The sequence below is a fragment of the Schistocerca gregaria genome, chromosome X, assembly GCF_023897955.1.
Source record: "Schistocerca gregaria isolate iqSchGreg1 chromosome X, iqSchGreg1.2, whole genome shotgun sequence".
In the NCBI taxonomy this organism is placed as follows: Eukaryota; Metazoa; Arthropoda; class Insecta; order Orthoptera; family Acrididae; genus Schistocerca; species Schistocerca gregaria.
The window spans coordinates 467,057,616-467,079,624 of record NC_064931.1 but is presented as its reverse complement, the minus strand read 5'-3'; the positions used below and the strand labels follow the sequence as shown (position 1 = coordinate 467,079,624).

General features: G+C 39.8%; 1 protein-coding gene across 1 annotated transcript in view; it reads left to right on the top strand.

The window, feature by feature from the left end:
* Positions 1-22,009, top strand: part of LOC126298894 (uncharacterized) — a 629,072-nt gene that overhangs the window by 382,389 nt on the left and 224,674 nt on the right. Inside the window, exon 4 of the mRNA XM_049990433.1 lies at positions 8,698-8,824. Within this exon, the coding sequence (XP_049846390.1) occupies positions 8,698-8,824 (127 nt within the window). The remainder of the gene's footprint in view (positions 1-8,697; positions 8,825-22,009) is intronic.

The window sequence follows — 22,009 nt, the reverse complement described above, 5'->3', positions numbered from 1 at the left end:
GCTTTGCTGCAGTTAACACATCTCACCCTCTATATCCTTTTACTATCATTGGTCGGGTGTTCTGTAGCAATTGTCAGTAGCTTCCCAGCAATTGCTAGTTGTTCCTTACCAAAGGCGTGTGCCGGCCGGAGTGGCCGAGCGGTTCTAGGCCCTACAGTCTGGAACCGCGCGACCGCTGCGGTCGCAGGTTCGAATCCTGCCTCGGGCATGGATGTGTTATGTCCCTAGGTTAGTTAGGTTTAAGTAGTTCTAAGTCCTAGGGGCTGAAGACCACAGAAGTTAAGTCCCATAGTGCTCAGAGCCGTTTGAACTTACTAAGTGTCAGTTGTACCTCAGCAAATGTCGAGCAGTGTACCATCAATAGGGGAGTTCCTCTCAAAGTAAAGTTTGCGTGCATCTTTTTTATAGCAAAGAGTGTTTACCATGCTTATCCATAATACATGTAACATAAGTGAAAAATAATTTGACATAATGCTAAGTACATTTATATTCCAACCTGGAATAAAAAATTAATTGGATAGATATGAATATATAGTTAAATGTACGATGACTAATGTACCTCATGCAGCAACATTCTGGAGTTCTGTTCATATTATTTAAGTGTGAACATAGGACGCATGTGTAATGAAATTTATTTTATACCGTGACACCTGAAGTTTTCATCAAAATTGTACAGCAGATTTATCGAATAATAGAAAATCTTAGTACTATTTATGTTATGTTGAGATCTAAATCGGCATATAATCACAAAAGAAGGAAGGAAAACGATCTACGCGATATTTTTTTTGTTCGATGCATCTACTAACAACGAGATTCTAAACTACAGCATCAAACTATAGCACATTCGTCGCAAGGTAATGGCAAAGGAAAAAGTAATCACCATGGCTTTCGTAACTACTGTGTGTACACAATCAGAAAAAAATATCAAATTTGCGGAAAATATCAATCATCAGTCAGTAACATGTACCTAATTTTAAATTCATATTGCCATACTTTTCAGATGTAATACAATCTGTTCCTATAGTAAGAAAAACTTTAAATTGTTAACATCCTGATTGTGTGACAGTAGTGAAGCCATCAGCTTAATGGTAGTTCGAATCTTACCTCTCTTTTTAAGCTAAATGTTACCAAAAATAATAAGACTATAATCTCACACATCACCATTTTACCATTGCCTCCAATCTATCTACCACAACAATCATTCATTCCACTCTTTGCACATGAAACGAACATTTTTTTAAATATTTTCTTTGCTTACTCACAAAGAATAACTCTCTCCAAATTCATCATACCTTCGGGCCGCGCGGGGTAGCCGCTCGGTCAGAGGCGTCCTGTCACGGTTTGCGCGGCTCTTCCCGTCGGAGGTTCGAGTCCTCCCTCGGCCATGACTGTGTGTTGTCCTTAGCGTAAGTTAGTTTCAGTTAGATTAAGTAGTGTGGAAGCTTAGGGACTGATGACCTCAGCAGTTTGGTCCCATAAGATCTTACCACAAATTTCTACATTTCCAAATACCTTACGCTCTTTATTTTTTTTTCAATATCCACTCACACAAAAATTAAAAACAATGCTATCTTATACCTCACAAGGTATGTTCTCATTATGCTTCTCCACTTCATAATACATACTCCATTTCTACATCTCCATCTACATCTACATGGATACTCTGCAAATCACATTAAAGTGCCTGGCAGAGGTTTCATTCTGTATAATTCCAATCTCGTATAGCGCGCGGGAAGAATGAACACCTATATCTTTCCGTACGAGCTATGATTTCCCTTATTTTATCTTTTTGATCGTTCCTCCCTATGTAAGTCGGTGTCGACAAAATATTTTCGCATTCGGAGGAGAAAGCTGGTGATAGGAATTTCGTGAGAAGATACCGTCGCAACGAAAAACGCCTTACTTTTAATGATATCCATCCCAAATCCTGTATCATTTCTGTGACACTCTCTCCCATACTTCGCGATAATACAAAACTTACTGCCTTTCTTTGAACTTTTTCGATGTACTCAGTCAGTCCTATCTGGTAAGGATCCCACACTGCGCAACAGTATTCTAAAAGAGGACGGACAAGCGTTGTGTGGGCAGTCTCCGTAGTAGGTATGTTACATTTTCTAAGTGTTCTGCCAATGAAACGCATTCTTTGGTTAGCCTTCCGTACAACATTTACTGTGTGTTCCTTCCTATTTTAATTGTTTGTAATTTTAATTCCTATGTATTTAGTTAAATTTACGGCTTTTAGATTAGACTGATTTATCGTTTAACCGAAGTTTAACGTGCTGTTTTGAGCACTCGTGTGGATGACCTCACACTTTTCGTTATTTAAGGTCAACTGCCACATTTCACACCATTTCGATATTTCTTCTAAATCGTTTTGCAGTCTGTTTTGATCTTCTGATGCCGGCCGCGGTGGTCTCGCGGTTCTAGGCGCTCAGTCCGGAACCGCGCGACTGCTACGGTCGCAGGTTCGAATCCTGCCTCGGGCATGGATGTGTGTGACGTCCTTGGGTTAGTTAGGTTTAAGTAGTTCTACGTTCTAGGGGACTGATGACCACAGATGTTAAGTCCCATAGTGCTCAGAGCCATTTGAACCATTTTCATCTTCTGATGATTTTGTTAGTCGATAAACGACAGCGTCATCTGCAAACAACAGAAGACGGCTGCTCAGATTCTCTCCCAAATCGTTTATGTAGATAAGAAACATCAAAGGGCCTATAACACTACCTTGGAGAAGGCCAGAAATCACTTCTGTTTTACTCGATGACTTTCCGTCAATTACAACGAACTCATCTCCTACTCCGCAATAGGTCATTACATGTACCTCATCTTTTCATATTTATAAATGCACCAAAATCTCTTACCTCCTTCATTCCGAACATAAAAAGTATTCCAGAACAACTACATTATGTTTTCGGAATTTATTGAGTGATTATAAGCGTTCCTTGTTGTTCAATGGCATGATTTAAATCAGTAAAAACATACTATTGCTATCTTCAGTCACATCTTATACACAAATTAAGCATCATGTACAAAGAATGGTGTAAATGGTGTACATAGAACACCTGCGGTTATTGTATTACAATGAACTTATCATTATAAGAATATGTCACTCGGTGTCTTAGTGGAATTAACAGATTACAAGTCTGAAAAGCATAGGCATATATTATGGATTATTGATTTATATGTATATAAATATATACTTTCGAAAATAAAATGAGGATACAAATGTAAAAACATGAGTGAAAATCATGACTACGTGACATGGCCGTTGAAGTCGTCTCTGCACAGAAACAACTCATGACTGAAGAATGGGGCCCGTATGTGGTTGCATGGTCAAAATGATGAAGTTGCTTTCATACGGAGTTTCCAATGCCACCAGAATCATGTGAAAATCATCTGAATCTATAATCAGAGTCAGTGGTCTTTCTGCACTATGGCTTCAAATTAATTCCTTGTAAACAGTACAATAATTTCATGCTAGATGAATCCATTGTGTAACAAGATTACAATTTCATGCTCTTCGTTTTTGGAACACAACGTACGATCAGTATAGAGACAGAAGTGATGACACTTTCTGCAGGACCTGTCCATCGTTTTGCAGGACAATGCTCAATCATGTACAGTGCAAGCTGTTACTGATTTGTTTGACTGATGGGGCTGCTAAGTGCTATACCAGCTACTGCACTCCCCTGACTTAAGCCCTCGTGAGTTCAACTCGATTTCTAAACTGCAGGAAACGCTTCACGGCATTCGCTTCAGAACTGCTACAAATTCGTCCCGCAATAGACCACGCCGCTCGAACTGTCAACACAACCGGCACTGTTAACAGTATCTTCCAACTTCCAATATCTGCCAACGGGTTATACATAATTCTGGTGACCTCTTTGAAGTTCAGTAAAACTTTGAAAAACGTATCTATTTTGTACGAGCTGTAAATAAATAGTTGTGCTATTAAAGTTCCAACCCTCGTATATGTCGACATTATTTAAAATTTTGGCTGCAGTTGGCAGTAATACTGTTTTCCGAAGAGGTTGTTGTAGTTCATAAGCGTAAGTAGATTCATGAGCATGACACAAGACATAACATAGGTCAGTAATCCATGACGTACCGTTAAAATTTCGATGGTTGGCACAGCTTCAGGCTGGTGACGAAAGCTTAGTGTTACAAACGTATATACTCTGACAAAACTAATCACTGATGTACTCAAAGAGGTAAGACATCGAAAGTACACAAATCGGACTAGAAAACTGAAAATTTTGCCAGGAAATAATTATCAGTTCTAACTGTTGCAGACACCTTACCAAATGGATCGGATTCATATTGCGCATTTCGTATCATATAAATATTGGAAATTATTTCATTTTTCTGTTTACCTTTATAAGGACAAAGGACAAATCTTCAGCTATTATCACACATTTATGTTAATGCTGCATTTCGTCTCTACACCATCGAAACAAAATAATTCCGCGTTTTGAAACACTACATCCATAATACGGAGCAAATTCTGGTGTCATTAGGTTAATAATTTCTCCTCAATCATCGTTAACTGAAAACAAGCGCCCAAGACCTTGCATGCATCCGAAATACCAATGAGCTCCACGACTGATGGATTATTATTATTTGTGGATACTTCGTTTAACACAATGTATGTTGCGTTTTCAACATTTGTGTTTACAATAAAAATGAAGAGCACAGTGTCTTATATTACATGACTTACGATTCGTTTCAGCACAAGCTCCAAAGCATGTTTATCAGCTGTGGTGAAGCTGTATCTTCTTGCACTACCGGTTGTGTTCGAGGGGTTGTGATGCAACCAGCAATGCACAACCGTGGAGCAGGAACTCAAAACATACAGGCGGATCTTGGCGTTCATTATAATCCGCTTATAGCTCGAGTCTGTGCTGATGTTACAAACTTTCGTTGATGACGAAGAAGGGTAAATGTACTAATTTGAGGTATGGGACCTTGATCCAAGTTGAAAGTTATAAACGAAAATCGTTGTGATATCTCTGACAGCGGACCTCTTCGACTGCAAGCCGTGACGATTTTGGGAGCGGGTAGTATGGACCAAAACAACAAAAAATTGTCTAGTAAACATAGTCACTTGATCGGTAGAAGAGATTTGTTTCGCACTAGGTGGAAAGTCTGTCATAGCTCTTAATCTACGTACTATAGAACCCATGTATACTGCGCCTTAGCCTTTCTTTGGTCCATATTACTACCTTCAAAATATGGGAAGTGTTGTGCTCTGCCCACTCGTCTAATATACGGTGTCTAGGAAAGCCTGCCTTCTCGGATCGCTAGACAACAGATCAAGCAAATCGTATTAATGACGTTTATTACAGTAAGATAAATAACAGTACTTGACTCTACATGTTCAAAAAGAAGTGTCACAAACAAATGGTGACATACAAATAATCAATGTCCTTCAGTATATACAATTCCACTGCAAGCAAAACAATGCAGTTCAAAGTCACTGCTGTAGCGTTCGGAGGACGGCTCGTCTTCATCTCCGGCCGCGGCTAGGCGGCGCGGCGCTTATATTATCTTCGTGTAGAGGCCGCTCCTGTCTCCATGTCGTTGTAGAGAGGAGTTCGTCAGCATACTATTAGCTGACGTAATCTCACAGCCCTCTCTGCTGTAACGTACCTGGCCGACGTGCCGGTGCTTAACGTTACGCCGGAACAGGAAGCAAAGAACTTTCAGTAGAAGAGGTTCGAAGTAAGAAGTATCAGAACGGTTTCTGCTTATAACTTTCGACTCGGTCGTTTCTGGACTAGGATCCCTAACCTCAAATTGATAAACTATCTTTAACTATCACTCCTGCAAGTTTGTAACATCATCACGGAATCAGCCTGTAAAAGTTATAGGAGTAAGTAACATTAATCAGTCCGCTTTTTAACCATTTTGATTATTGAATTACTCCTGAGGTACCAGACTCTTTAAACCAGTCGTCTATGCAGGGTCATCACGACTTTCGAATAACTCTGTTTGCCCCCTTCCCTTCGGAAAACCTATCTGGGTACGCACAGATTTGGATCATGTCGACCTCACTCAAGCGCCATCGTTCTGCAGTCTGAAGATCCAAGAGTAATCTCCAGAAATGGCACTTCCCTGTGGATGACAACTGTGACTGCAGAAAAATACAAACAATAAAACACTTACTGGAGTGTCAGCTGTGCCCTGCATCTCCCACACAAGAAGATGTTCTGCTTGCTAACCCGAAGGCAGATGGAGAAGCAAGATTTTGATCAACAGTAATTGTAGCCTGGTAATTCTTTCTTTAATTGGCTTTCAATGGTAATTACATAATATCGTATTGTTTCTGGCTCGAATAAATAAATAATGAGCACTCCGTCTACATAACTGACTGGCCAGCGCGCCTGACGGCAATACAGAGGATCTGGATTGAATTATCGGCACTGCTAGGGAATTTTTCTGTCATGGGAGATCTTAAATACGGTCCAGTCGGCTTCGTGATGCCAACTGCGGATCTATTTGAATGGGAAGCAGCGCATCCAACGTATGGGAAGCCGACAATGGTCGGGAGGCCGGCTTGCTGACCCCATGACTCTCCATACTGCATCCGAATGACACCATAGGGCATACAATGATACAATTAATGGTCTGCCACTTGTGCTTCTCTGGGCTTGATTGTTGAGTTAGTTTCAGTATTTAGAATAAAATCAAGTCAGTTGATTTCGTTCAGCCGCCTTTCAGTGATGACCATTAAGTGAGTAACGTCAATATCGATTCGACTGTCATGTGAATCGGCTGAAGTAAGAAGTCGACGAATTGATAAGAAATGGCGTGAGATGTTTCATCGTGCAGGGGTAGCGATTTAACCTGTGAGCCAATATTGTCATGGAACATTCGTATGGCGTTACTGTCCGGGAGACACCGTCTAAGGTGCTTTGCTAGTGGAATTTGGTCTGGTTGACGCCACTTGGGTGACTTGTGTGTCGATGAAGATGAGATTAAATTATTAAGTAAACACATTAGTCAATCCTGAAGAGAAGAAAATTTCTAACCCGTCCGGAAATCGAAGCCGGAACCCGCGAGCTACAGAGAGCGACGCTAACCACTAGACAAAGAATTGTAGACAATATTGTAACGTATCTTCATCTCGCCAATGGACGGTACCCAGCACTGTCTTTGCGAAATAATTTATGCGGCTTTGGAAGCAATTTCTACAATTAACACGTGAAGAGGACTTGACAGCTCAGAATCCTTCGTCGTGTAAATGAATGGACTTCACACTTTTCCACTACTTGCATATTAAAAATTTTCAAAGACACCAGCAATTTCTGTTAATGAAGGCCGAGCCTGGTGGCGCAGTGGTTTAGGCGATGAAATCGAATTCGAGAGGTGTCAGTGTTGAACACCATCTCTCTTCACTCAGATTTAGGATTTACTGAGCTGCAGCCTTTCTACACGAAACCGCAGATTTCTTCCCTATCTTTTATAATACGAGAATGTACTACGTTTAAAATGACCTCTTCGTCGGTAGGTCGTTTGACTGCGACCTACCTCTCCCCTCTGTTTGTAGATGTTTTGATTCAGTCATTCAATCCTTTGACTTGGGCGCGGAAACTACATAAAATATGCAGTTTCGACCTCATGAATCGTCGTGACATAAATATTTTTACAGTGAGTATGCAGTGAATGATGTTTAAATTACAAGCTTCATCGTGCTAAAGGATGGTGGTAAGTAAGATCTATAGATTCAGTTTAAAAATACTTCGTAGGTGTATGCATGCCAACTGTAGAAATTAAGACATTTTTAATGTGGAATCAGCACATAATTCCATCTAGCGTGAGTCCAGTTGTGTAGATATTTCTCAACATTTTCCTAGTGCCCGAAAATTATTACTGTTGAACTAAAACTACTTAAATATATTTGCAAGACAATGACCATAATTGTGGCATTACTGGGAGGGAGACCTCTTCTGGTGTTGTTGACGCCATGTGCAAATCTTCATATTTGATGTCACTTCGCCAACATGCACGTCGATGTTGATGAGAGGAAATGACTACGACAACACAACACCCAATCCAAAAGCGAATAAAATTAAGCTCTCCTTCTAGTGTGTATAACTGTGCTTAAAAGTAGCGGTGTGGAAGAAATGAAGTAACTGCATAATCTTGGTTTCATTAATTTATAGGCGTAATTATATTATCACCCCAAATATCGTCGATCGTTACAAATTTTGTGAAAAATATGTAAATTCTTACTAAAGCAAAAATGATTTTGGGAAGAGCTCTGCATATTCCGTCAACGTTATTCCTTCTGTTTAACGAACAATCTGATGTCTACCCGTATTCTTCTTGGAACTTATACCGACACGAATATACGACATAAAGAACCCCGAGTGGTCATATTGTGGACTCAAATAAATTTTCGCTATATGAAGTTAACATTTACACAGGACTTGCTTTCATTAGTGACAAAGGATATGGCATACGCACAAAAATCGGAAGGAGGTGTTACCCTTTTGTACTTGGTGTGTTTACTGTAAATCAGAAAAGTTCGTAGGGGCTATTACGTTACAATTACGGTGGTCATCCTTCTTGAAGAAATTCACAGTTTGCCACCAGTGTCAAGAATTAATTACGTGTGCAGTTTGTTTGATAGTGTTAGCGAGATCCTATCCATCGTTATATTTGCAATATTAAACATAGTATGGTTGTTTTCAGGCGCTCATCAGATACGAAATGGAAATTCTGATGAAGAAAGAAGCAGAAGCTGAGGAAGAAATTAAAAACTTAGCCGAAAAAGTCAACGAGCTGCAAGAGTTATATAAGGCCCAGGATGAGCTATTAGGTGAGATCACACCCATTTTATACTTTCATTATGAACTATAGGCACAAAACAAACATTATGATCATTTAAACAATCCCGGAAACTTGAACTTGAGGTATGACCTGTTTATTTGTGTCAGATGTCAAACACATTATTGGCAATTAAATCAAGATTTTGGGCTTATGATGGTTAAAAAAGCATTCTAGCTATTAAAGTACATGCGAAGCTTATTTTCTTATAGGTGGGCTATTTGAAGGAAGACATTATTCCACCGGTCTGTATTTTAAAATACTACTTGCATTTCCTAGTTCACCTATAGTAACAGGCGAGAACGACGTATCTATATCTGTTGCTATAGATACACTTGAAACTGGGCCATGCCCGAAAGTGATAGTGCGGAATACAGTATTTTAAAATGCAGACCGTGGAATAACATCTTCCTTCACCTGTGAAACCTTTTTATGTGCCTCGTGCGCCTGATATGAAATAGTGAGACACGTTCTTACAAAATACAAAATTTTGGGAAACTAAGTATTTGTGTATCTCCTAACAGACATCAGACGTATTTTCTCTGGTGTTTCGGGACATATTTATTGTTTCGGTTTTGAAATGTGTAGCTGCCGTCGACCCAATAAAATACTGCTGATCACATCTTTTACGTGACGCCTGGTGTCGATGGAAAGCGTCGGTTTGTTTCTCGTTGCGAACAAAACGATTTTTAAAGCGCAGTTTTAGTGGTCCGAAATAAGTCTAATGCGACATTCGTTTTATCGACGTGTATTGACAGGGACAGTAAAACAGGGAGAATTAACAATACTCCAGCAGCGGCTCAGTAGCGCTGCCATATGGCGGTAGCAGTGCCTGTGGGCCAGGGCAGTGCTGTCGCTGCTGGAGTACTGGGTATTCTTCCTGTTCCAATGTCCCTCTTAATACATATCGATGAAATGAATATCGCACTAGACTAATTTGGGACCGCTCTATAGAAGGGGTACGAAAAATTCCACATTAAAAACCATTTTGTTTGTAACGAGAAACAAACCAACGCTTTCCGTCGAGAATGGGTGTGGCCTGTAAAACGTGATGAGCAATATTTGTGTGAGTCGACTCCAGCTGCACTTTGCAAAAACCAAACTATAAATGTGTGCCGAAACGCCAGTGGAATAGCGCCTGACGACTTTAATGAAGGACAATATTACTTTTCTGCTACAATTGAATTTTCTTTCTTTGAGTCTGTACAGTGTTCGGAACGAGGACACATCGTATAAGCTATTCGATGTTCTTGTGTACAGATGTAGACTTTGACAAAATCAAAGATTATAGAATGTTTTGGAAAGACTTTAGTGTATAACATATGGTAAGGCATAATCCTCACAAAATGATAGGTGATATCCATAAACGTTGATAGCATCTTATAAATTTGATTGGCTTCAACTACAGCATTTTAATTAGAATGTTATGATCTAGTCGATGATATGTGATGTATGCACAGATTTGAAGTTCAAATAACACTTGAGCCTCGTTTTAAATAGATACCCTTGAAAGGGGCCTGTTACATCTCCCATTAATGTAAATGTTATTTATAATAGCTTGTGTGCTTTGGAATTAGTCTAAGAGCCTAGTTTTCTGCTATTTTTTTAATAATGTTTCTATCCTGTGCTTGGAGAAACAATTCATAGGGACCAATTTGTTTTATTTTGTGTTTCACATCAGCAACCCTTTCCCTTGCAAGTAATCTTCATCATAAACAATCACTGTTACACCTATACGTGTGGGTAAAGGAAAGAGAATTTGCACCAGTACCTGTTAGGGTGGTTTTATATACTTTATGTCTGAGTCTTTGGAAATGTCCAATACATCCTATTCAAGTATGCATGTAGGCTTGTGTTGTCAAGAGCAAAGAACATCCAGCCCTTTTAGAGTCTTTAGATTACCCACGCACCCACCGTGTAAAGTTGTGGAAATTTTCAATTGAATTTCTATTCACAAATTTATATAGTGTACAGGGCTGGTCCAGGACAACGGAAGCTCACCTTCTTTAACATCCTTTCGACCGTGGAAAGCTTATTTAGCGTCATTCCGAATGGTCTGCTATTTTCCCACCCTATAAAGAACTGGTGGAAAACGGTGGCTGATTAGGGCGACTAGAGAAGTTTTTGAGGACGCTCTTTTTGAGGACGCCGTTGTGTATCGTGCTACTCGGAGTACGCTTAGTAGAAGTTTCAATTTTGTTCGGGACTCTTTAAGCTTTTCATATTGCAATGTAGGCAATCGTCGCGTTTCCTTAAATTAACAGTCAAGACTTATTCCGAAAAAGCTGCATATATGCTTCCTTTGTTTTATGGAATTTTGATGATTTCATACTTCGAGCTAGGCCTGAAGCTTAACCACCGTTTAAAGAACGTTCGTTAGTTGTGTTGAGGACTCGCTTCTGCCTTTACTAATTGAGTATCGCTCTGTTGTATCGTCTGAAGTGAACGATTTTTTGAACAACCAGTGCGACCCTTGAACCCTTATATAATTTCATTTCCTCAGGTTATTCTATTTACTGATCGCTTCCACCAAATTTTCATTAAATTCCGTTTCCATTTTGGTCATTTTAATCTGTTTCGCGTATGATAAAGCAGGTTGGTCTTGCCGAACTATGTAGTAGCAGTCACCACTTTGGACTTGAGCACATTCTGTTTTCCACTAACAGGCTCGCCAATCAATAAAGCCTCACTTCAGTGAGCTGTACGTGTGTCTGAATTTGCGAGTGTCACACACTGCCAGTTTTATAACGCCTTTTGATGGTTGTTTCAGTAACTGGTGTCCAAATACGATAGATCCATGTATCTGTACTATTCCCAGTTTTCTGAGCAGAATGAACGCCCACAAGTCGGAAAAGGTTACCCTAGTTCGAGATTTATTAAAGGTATTAAGAATTGGTAACTGTGGTGTACTTAGATTTTTGTCCCTTTCAAATCTCCTTTAATAGTAGTGCATTCTGGTACGTAAATACTGTGTAATTTCCTCGGATTGTTTTCTGTCACTTGCCTGATAATGAGTTGGAAGACTCATAGCTTATTACACCTCCTGAAGTATCGCTGTCATTCAGAGAATTCATATTGATGTTAAATGTAAAGACTGTTTAGTGCAAATCCCATTTCAACCTAAGGTACCATACTTCTAGATCTGTTTCTTCTTGAGGGAAGAACTCTGATGTTAACAAATGTCTGTTTTACAGAATATGACTAAATTTTCCTCTCCCTTCCGCCCCTTCTGCGAACATGATGATGATGAAGTCCCATATTATATGAGAGACCGTAGTAGAACGATGCGGAAGACCCGCACCGTCGTACTAGGCTAGGTCCTACTGGAGGTGGTTTGCAATTGCCATCCTCCGACCGTGATGGGGATGAATAATGGTATTGATACAACACCCAGTCATCTCGAGGCAGGTGAAAATCCCTGACCTCGCCGGAAATCGAACACGGGACCCCGTGTTCGGGAAGCGAGAACGCTACCGCAAGACCACAGCTATGGACCCCTCCCAAGATATTGTTGTTGTTGTCTTCAGTCCTGAGACTGGTTTGATGCAGCTCTCCATGCTACTCTATCCTGTGCAAGCTTCTTCATCTCCCAGTACCTACTGCAACCTACATCCTTCTGAATCTGTTTAGTGTGTTCATCTCTTGGTCTCCCTCTACGATTTTTACCCTCCACGCTGCCCTGCAATACTAAATTGGTGATCCCTCGATGTCTCAGTACATGTCCTCCCAACTGATCCCTTCTTCTAGTCGAGTTGTGCCACAAGCTCTTCTTCTCCCCAATTCTACTCAATACCTCCTCATTAGTTATGTGATCAACCGATCTAATCTTCAGCATTCTTCTGTAGCACCACATTTCGAAAGCTTCTATTCTCTTCTTGTCTAAGATATTTATCGTCCACGTTTCACTTCCATACATGGCTACACTGCACACAAATACTTTGAGAAAAGACTTCCTGACATATTCCGCCAAATTCTCATCTCCCCTCTGAAATCACCGAAAGTAGGAGTATTTTGCTTCGCAAAAGTGTGACAAAGGTGTGATGAACCGTGTTCCCTGTATCACCGAGTCAGAGGCTCCATATTAGTTAGCACTGCGCATAATTAACTTACAGGTTCAGTAGGATATATTTTGATAGCGACTTCACATGGCATTGGACTCTGTGAAAGGGGGCTGTGAAAATGCTGTCTCTCCCATTTACAAGGGGGATAGAGCTCTTCAGAAATTCGTAATGAATGGAGGAAGTGATGTCCCGAAGACCAACATCTCTTACAGTAAAATAGATCAGGAGTAGCTACAGCTTTTTGACAATGAATAGTGAAAAGTCTTACCCTATTCATACAATTATAGTTATGGTGACTTCGATCCACTTTCTACATGTTGGCGAAAATAAATGTTTAATGTCGGAGGTACGTATAAAACGTAGTCCGAAATTATACTAATGCTTTCTCCGAAATTTGTTGTGAGCAATTAGTTCACGAGCCCATTCGAAGTTTAAATGGCTGCGATAACATACTTGAACTCTTAGCAACAAATAATCGTGAGCGAATAGGGAGAATTATGACGAACAAATTGATTAGTAACCACAATGCATGTTGTAGCAAGACAATCCGTATCATCCTAATTCACCAACAATAAATGCAAGATATACCTATTTCACAATCGGATGAAACTTTGCTTGAAGCCTTCCTAAGAGACAGTCTCCATTCCTTTCAAAGTAGCTGTGTAAGTAAAGGCAAGATGTTAGTGTTGACGGCAACTGAGAAACTCATACCGAGCAAACTGGTAAGAGACGAGTAGGTCGCACATGGTACACAAAACAGTTCTGGATACTGTTGCAGAAGCAACGGAAAAAGCATGCCATTCACTCAGTAAAGGCAAGTTTTCTAGTCAATGTTATATACTAATTAGATTCCTTTCCGAGTGTGCTAATGTAATAGCTCCATGCTTAGTAACCATATACGAGGTTCTACTGAAAAGTAACCCTTCTGATTTTTTAGAGAGAAAACTCTTAAATCTCTTTAAATAAAACGTTATATTCATTCTTAATGCCTACATATTTGCAGCCCTCTACCGCTAGAGGGCTCCGAATTGTAGCGTGTAACATGACGGTTTGTAACGTAACAATATCGGCAAATGGGAAACAGTGTGTTCTAATTGAGTTTCAAATTCGAAGTGTTATTCCAAGATAGAATATCGTCTTCTTCACTATAACAATGCCAGATCACACACCAGCACAGCGACATCTGCAACATTCCGACACCTTAGGTTCACTGTCATCGATAGTTCTCCATATCCCGGTCTGATCCCACATGATTTTCATCTGTAACCAAAACTTCAGGAACACCTTCGAGGGCTTCACTTCGATTGTGATGAAACGGTGCACGCAGAGATGAGGTTAGGACTTCGTCAGCAAAGTCAGACATCATTACGGTATTGCAGTGTTTATGTTATTCTGAGTTACTATGCTGTGTTCCTTCAGAAAATGCATGCATGTCCGAAACAACAGGCACTGCCGTGACTACAGCCATTTTGGAATATGTGAAATGTATTCTCAGTTCGGAATATGGATAACCGTCAGCTGCATAACGGAATGACGAAAACGAAAATTTGGACCCGACTTGGACTCGAAGTGGGATTTCTTGCTTATCGCGAGCGGTTACCTGACTATAGGCTGTCTTGGCACGACTCACAGCCAGACCCAACCTTCCATATGTCGTCAGCCTTGTGTCGATGACATATACCCGTGCATTCATTATGTACTCGTATATTCTCGTACAGGGCAGAAATTTTCTTGAAATACGGTATTGCAGTACCTGTTTAATTCCGAATTACGATTCAATGTTGCTTCGGAACATGCATGCATGTGCGAGATCATCCACATGAGTGCCTTACTGAAAGGAATCAGTTAAATTTCGGTTATACGAAAACTCGCACAAATTTAGAGGCTCTCAGTTCAATTACATATCTAGGAATTACAATTACGAACAGACTAAGTTGGAAAAATCACGCAGATGGTGGTGTGGGGAAGATGAACCAGAGAGTGCGTTTTATTGGCAGAACACTTAGGAGATGCAACAAATCTATTACACAGCGTTCATTACGCATGTCCCTCCCATTCTTAAGTAATGCTACACGGTGTTGGTTCTTCACCGTATGGGATTGACGGAGTACATCGAAAAAGATCAGATAAGGCAGCTAGTTTTGTATTACCGCAAAAAAGGTGAGATAGTCTCACAGGTATATACACAAGTTGGGGTGGCAGTCATTAAAACAAAGACGATTCTCGTAGTGGCGAGATCTTATTACGAAATCTCAGTCACCAACTTTCTCCTCTGAAAGCAAAAATATTTTTTTGCCTCCCACCTACACACAGAGAAATGACCACCGCTTTTAAAAAAGAGAAATCAGAGCACATACGGAAAGATTTAAGTGTTCGTCCTTCCCAAGTGTTTTTCGATAGTGGAGCTGTAGGTAAATAGTATGGATGTTGTTATATTAACCCTCTGCCAAGCACTTAAGTGTGAATTGCAGAGTAGTCATCTAGGTGTAGATGCAGAATATAAATAATATATAATATCATGATATTAAAGCAACAGGGTAGCTGTAGGTGGATGGAGTGGATGAGAGGCAACGTATGTGAAATCAGAGCCAAAATTTAGATCTCGATTCTGCTTAATTAATTACAATCCACTATAACTGTGTCAACAATTGTATAAAGGGATTTTAAGAGAATGGATCAGTTGATTTACAGCCGAGAGTTTCATTAGGAATATTAAAAATACTATCACGTCACGATGTCACCAACTAGACCTTGTGAAGAAGTGAGAGATTTTATGTTCCTTGAAGATGTCCACTGATAACCTCATGATCAACGATCACTGTCCCATCTCCTCTACAGTATCGAGCAAATATCGAGGAAGAAAAACACCTTCGAGGTGCTGGATTGTATCTTTATAGCAAACCTAACATAGAAAGTGATATGGTTAATGGTCTGGATACTGCGCCGTGTTACAGTATCTTCGGGTGATCTCTGATAACTAGTAAAAACGTGTCTTCCTGTTGGAGAAGAGTCTTTTTTGAGTTCTCCTCATTGTTCCACAAATCCCACCGAAGAGATAAAAAGACAGTCATGGGCTGTTGACAAAGCAGAGAACAGCTTTCTATAATGCAAGCTGTGTGCGAGAGAACTACGCCAGATATGTGCTTCCTGGTTCCATTCGCTGGTCTTGCGTTAGCCGTGACGAGCTTTCCACTTTGTGAGGGAGGCAGCAAGTACAAGTGCTCCACAGACCACGCAAGGACTGTGACATGTCGTCAGTGTAGGATTTCTTACAGCAAAACACGGTTTCGCAGTAGACAGGGATCGGATATGTGTGCTCAGCAACATCAATTTTACTTAACAACGACAAAAGATGCTTTAAGATTTATCATTTGAAAAATTACTTGTTAAATATGACATGGTGTACAATTCCTGTAGAACGCTAGGTTGAAGTACTATTTCGTAGGCCTACAAGGAAACTAACCATATTGATGAATAAGAGACACTGATGCAAATACGGTTTGAAAAATTCTACGCCGAGAAAAACATATTTGTTTGTATTATACCCATACAAGTTTCGGTGATTTTTCACCATCGCTTTCTACGAAAGCCAAGTAACTGCTACGCGATAATTCATGTAGTTCTAGAATAGCCGTCCTTACATTTCAAAAGTCTTAACAAAATTATGTGTGTTAACTGTCCATCTTCTGCAGTATAGGTGATATCTGAATAGTTTGTTACCTTCAGCCATTAAGGGTTTCTCTTAAATACCGAGATTTATATAGACGGAAAACAAATTTTTAAGCCATAAATAAATATATTACGGTTTGAGTCATTTTGCTCTATGTTAATGCTATTTATTTTACTGTTACAGTTTATTTGTTAATTTTTTACTTTCAGCAGCGCTATGTTAATTATGTTTATCGTCCGTTTATTATGTTAGTAGCGTAGTTTGGTAAGAAATGTGCCTCCTTCATATTTTAGAGGGCATGTTAGATGCGATGGACTTCATGGAATTCTTGAATTTGGAGTACAGGTGTAATTTACTATTTGTAGGTTCCATGGTGTCAAATCTCTATGCAATTTACCATTGTTTATGATACATTTAACATGTATGGGCGAAGAAAGAACGGTATATTGTGTTCTGTTAAAGGCAGAATCCTTAAAAACATATTTAATATTAAAACAAACACGGTCACAAGAAGTCAACTTTCATAAAGACGTGACCTTTCATACTGTTACCACCACACCCAAAGTCCAAGTGGAGTGAAGGAAAATATTAACTGAATACACAGCTCAATTTAAAGGAATTACGCTCTATGCTCTGAAAGAACTGTCTGAAGATCCACAAAGCAAGTCAAAAAAAGCTACAGTCACCTCCGATTCTCACGAGTTTTGGGACGCCCATCATGAGTAACATGGCGTCATGGCCACTCGACTAACAGGCAGATACACTTTTTCGCAAAAACTTAGAATAATCTAGTTAAGAAACGATAAACATGATTAACGTACCACTGTTTACGTCAGAAAAATGCATATTAGTTACCGATGACAAACTACAGCGAAATATCAGTTGTACTGCAAAAGACAGACAAGGGCAGCGTATGCTATGTGGATATATATATATATATATATATATATATATATATATATATATATATATATATATATATAAATTTTTTTGTAATATAATGAATGTAACTTAAAAACTATATGTATTCTCATGTAACAGTTACTTTAAGTTCAACAAAATGAACAAAAAAAGCTAAAGGGTAACCCAGTAGCACTGCATAAACACAAACAATGTAACCTACTGTCATTGATGTTCGTTATTTGTTTAAAAGTCGACCGACATGACAGTGCTGTCTAGATTCTAATCTTGCTTCCAATAAGATGCCTTAAGAAAGGTAAAATATTTTGATGTTTTCTTTCACATTACTTAAACACAAGTCATAAAATAATTTAACATGTAGTATAAAAATACATGCAGAATATCAAATGCGTGTGTATGATATAACCTAGACAACAACAGACTTACAAACCTTTTCTCGCAATATAATATGAAGCCCAAGGATATTTTCAGTTAAAATATGAAGAAAGAATGACGGTGTAACTGTTAAACATTTTGTGCGACCAATATACGCAGGAGCCTATCCAAATACTAATTACTTACCTGCATTAGGTACTAATTATGAAAAACATCACTGACTGGGAAACCGAAAAGGAGTGGACACGAACGTTAAGTACACGATAGGACAAATAAATAAATAAATAAACAAAAAATAAGAAACACCACTCAGGAATTATTCGAATTTCGCCGAAATCGGTGGATCTCATGTACATTTACAGACAAACGAATGATTAAAATTTTAGAAACATTGAATGATTTATTCAAGAGAAAAAGCTTCACAAACGGGGCATGTCAATAAAGCGTTGGTCCACCTCTGACCCTTAGGTAAGCAGCTATTCGGTTTGTTATTGACTGGTAGTGTTGTTGGATGCCCTCCTGAGGACTATCGTAACAAATTGTCTCCAATTGGCACGCTAGATGGTCAAAATCCTTAACTAGTTGGAGGAACCTGTCCATAAAGCTCCAAACATTCTCAAATGCGAAGAGATCCGTCGAACTTGCGGCTAAGGCAGGCTTTGGCAAGCATGAAGGGAAGCAGTAGAAACACTAGCCGTATCAGGCGGCCATTACATTAGTAAAACGTAAGCACAGAACGGCTTCCCATAAAGGGCAACAAAACGGGGAGTAGAATACCGTCGACGTACCGTTGTGCTGCAAGGTGCCGTGGATGACAACCAAAGAGAACAAATGGCACCCAGACCATTACTCCAGATTGTCGAGCACTGCGCTGTGCAGTCAAACTGTGTGTGTTCGATTTCTTTCTCGCAGCCGTTTTCCACTATGACAGTAGCCCAAGTAAACTACTGCACAATATTTTTTCCTATATTAACTTTCTACTTAAATATATATTCAAACAAAAATTGTATTCCGATCATGAGTGGTCTTCTACTCTTCTACACTGTCGATTTTACAGAAATTTGTGTTTATGGCTAATCAGCTTATGTTTAGAATAGTACTGTGGAATGTCAATCGTCAAAAACTTCATTATTCTATCCATTCGCAGACTAAAAATATGCGAAACGTTGTCATAGACGCTAATATCCTAACAGATCGAGCAGTTGGAGAAATGTCTCATACCCCGTATATAGATTATCCCAATCAACTGATCGATTTATTTTAAGCGACTTCAGTTCCCAATCAAGGTTTCATTTGCAAAAACAATAAACAGGGTTGATGATCAGAGAGACAAGAATGGGGACAGATAAGAAATGGACGTAGAGAGTGGGGCGTAGGAAATGGGCAGAGAGAGGGTGGACGGAGGTGATGCACAGAGAGAGAGTGAAGGGATGGAGGAGGAAATGGACAAAGAGAAGGGTTAAAAGGAGATGAAAGAGAGAAGGAGAAGAAAGGGTTTAGTATGTATGTACAGTTGCCATATATATTCAGCAATTGCGAAAAATGCCGTGATCACCAGTATACATGGTGTCTCATTTATCTTGACCACCCTAAATGACTGTCTGTCCAGATGAAAATTGCAAAACGTTTCAAGAAAATGTTCTTTAGCCATCAGGAGGACATCAATCGGCATGATTCCCTTCGTTATAGGTCTTTTTTTACAGAGATATGAACAGCGGTATTACTATTTTCAGTGGCACCCTGTATTTTTTATTCGGTAATTAATTTTCTCTCATAAAGACCTATTCAAAAATGTATCACATTGTACCATTCACTGAAATTATTGACAGAAATTATTAATTACATAATACAACACTGAAGTTGACGCCCCCAGCGCTTAGTACAGGTACTCGGGTAATGGAACACATCCTCTTCCTGACGTTCACAGAGAACAAATGTCAACATAAGTTGAATGCACATCCGTCATTCCGCCAACCATCGTCAGTTGAAGAGTTGTGTGAGTAGAATGTATACCAAGGAAGAGCAGGTAGAAATGCTACTCATCTATGAGGAATGTAAGTTAGCGCAACAGTAATTACAATATTGTTTTCTTATGTATAGATACATTTAGTACAGTAGTTAAGTCTTTTTAAATACTGTTGTGGAGAGCAGCCATACAGTAAAGGCTGTCCTTCCTACAAAACGCATCGATATAAAGTTTCTTTTATTGTTGTTGTTGTTGAAGGTAGGCGAAATGCAACTCAGGCAGCAGAGCTGTACGGAGAGCGATATCCTGAAAAGAACACGATGTTTTCTCGTCTTGTTGCGACGCTTCAGGAAACGGGAAGTTTTAACCAACGACAACGCAATCGTCGTAGCACTCGCACAGACGAAGCTGCCGAATTACTGTTCTCGCTTCGGTTGCTGTGACTCCACATGTGAGCACACGGCAGCTTGAACACGCGATTGGTATTCCTAAAACCAGTGTACATCGTATTCTTACACGTGACTGGTTCCATCCGTTGTGGCCGAGCAGTTCTAGGCGCTTCAGTCCGGAACCGCGCTGCTGCTACGGTCGCAGGATCGAATACCGCCTCGGACATGGATGTTTGTGATGTCCTTATGTTAGTTAGGCTTAAGTAGTTCTAAGTCTACGGGACTGATGACCTCAGATGTTAAGTCCTATAGTGCTTAGAGCCATTTGAACACCAACATCAACGATTGCATGGGAATGATTTCCAGAATCGTGTACAGTTCTGTCAGTGGGCACTGCAGAAAACCTTAGCCAACCCGAACTTCTTCTCCAATGTTCTATTTACCGATGAATGTTCCTTCTCAAACAAAGGACAGGTAAATACAAGGAACATGCAGTATTGGTCCAGCGACAACCCACGATGGCTTAGACAGGTGGAACATCAGCGTCAGTGGAGACTTAACGTCTGGCGTGGGATGCTTGAAACTACTATTAATTGCCCTCATTTCATCAAAGGTAGTCTAAACGGCACAGCGTATGCAAACTTCCTCAGACGAATTCTTCCTCCTCTTCTGGATGAAGTGCCGCTAAGAAGCAGAATGCTTATGTGGTATCAACACGATGGATGTCCAGCACATAAAGCCTTGCGTGAACGTCGTCTTCTAAACTGAAGTATCCTGCCAGATGGATTGGTCGAGGAAGAGCAGGTACTTGGCCTGCTAGGTCTCCTGATTTAAATCCTCTGGACATTTTTCTTTTGGGATGCATTAAAGACGTTGTCTATCGCGATATTCCAACAACTCCAGAGGACATGCAAGAACGTTTCGTGCTTGCTTGTAATTCTCTCTAGCATGCAACACAGGAAACAGTGAATAATTATTTCTTTCAACGAGTGCACCAATATATCGGTGTCCACGGTCACCACTATGAGCACCTTTGAATGTTCTACTTATGGGAAATGGTACGGTAGAGTCAAAGTCAGTTTTGTGTTACGTTTTTACTTGGTTTTCATTTGTTTTATGACAACTCCAGCAAATGGACGATTTTGCGATCCCGGGCTCAAAGTCAGTGTTGCGTTATGTAATTAATAACGTTGTGTTTCAGTGAATTGTATACTGTGGTACATTTTTGAATAGGTCTTTAGGAGAGGAAACGAATTACTGAAAGACATACCGGGTGCCATTAAAAAAAGTCATACCGCTGTTCATATGTTTGTAAAAAACAAAGCTACAACGAAGGCAATTATGTTGATTCATGTCCCCATGATAGCTAAAGAACATTTGCTTGAAACATTTTGTAATTAGCATATGGACAAAAAACAGTCATTTAGGATGGTCAAGATAAATGGGACACTCTGTATTATACAAACAATCCGGAACCGTATCAAAATCCCTACAGTAGTTCTTGAGATTAGGCTTCACATACATACAGAAAAACACGGCGAGGAACTTTAATTTAGCAATAGGTATAGATGACCGATACTTGCTGTTACGTACCAGGAATTATACAGGTTGTCTCTCCCAGAGTGGTCACCACATTTTCTATGGTGTTTAGACAAATATTTGCGACTTCGTTTTTGCATTATGCAAGAGGAGTCAACCCAAACAAATGCTGCTTGTCACGTCTTTCATGTGATACCCATTGAGGATGGGAAGCGTCGGTTTGTTTCCCCTTACAAACAAAATAATTTTAAAGTGG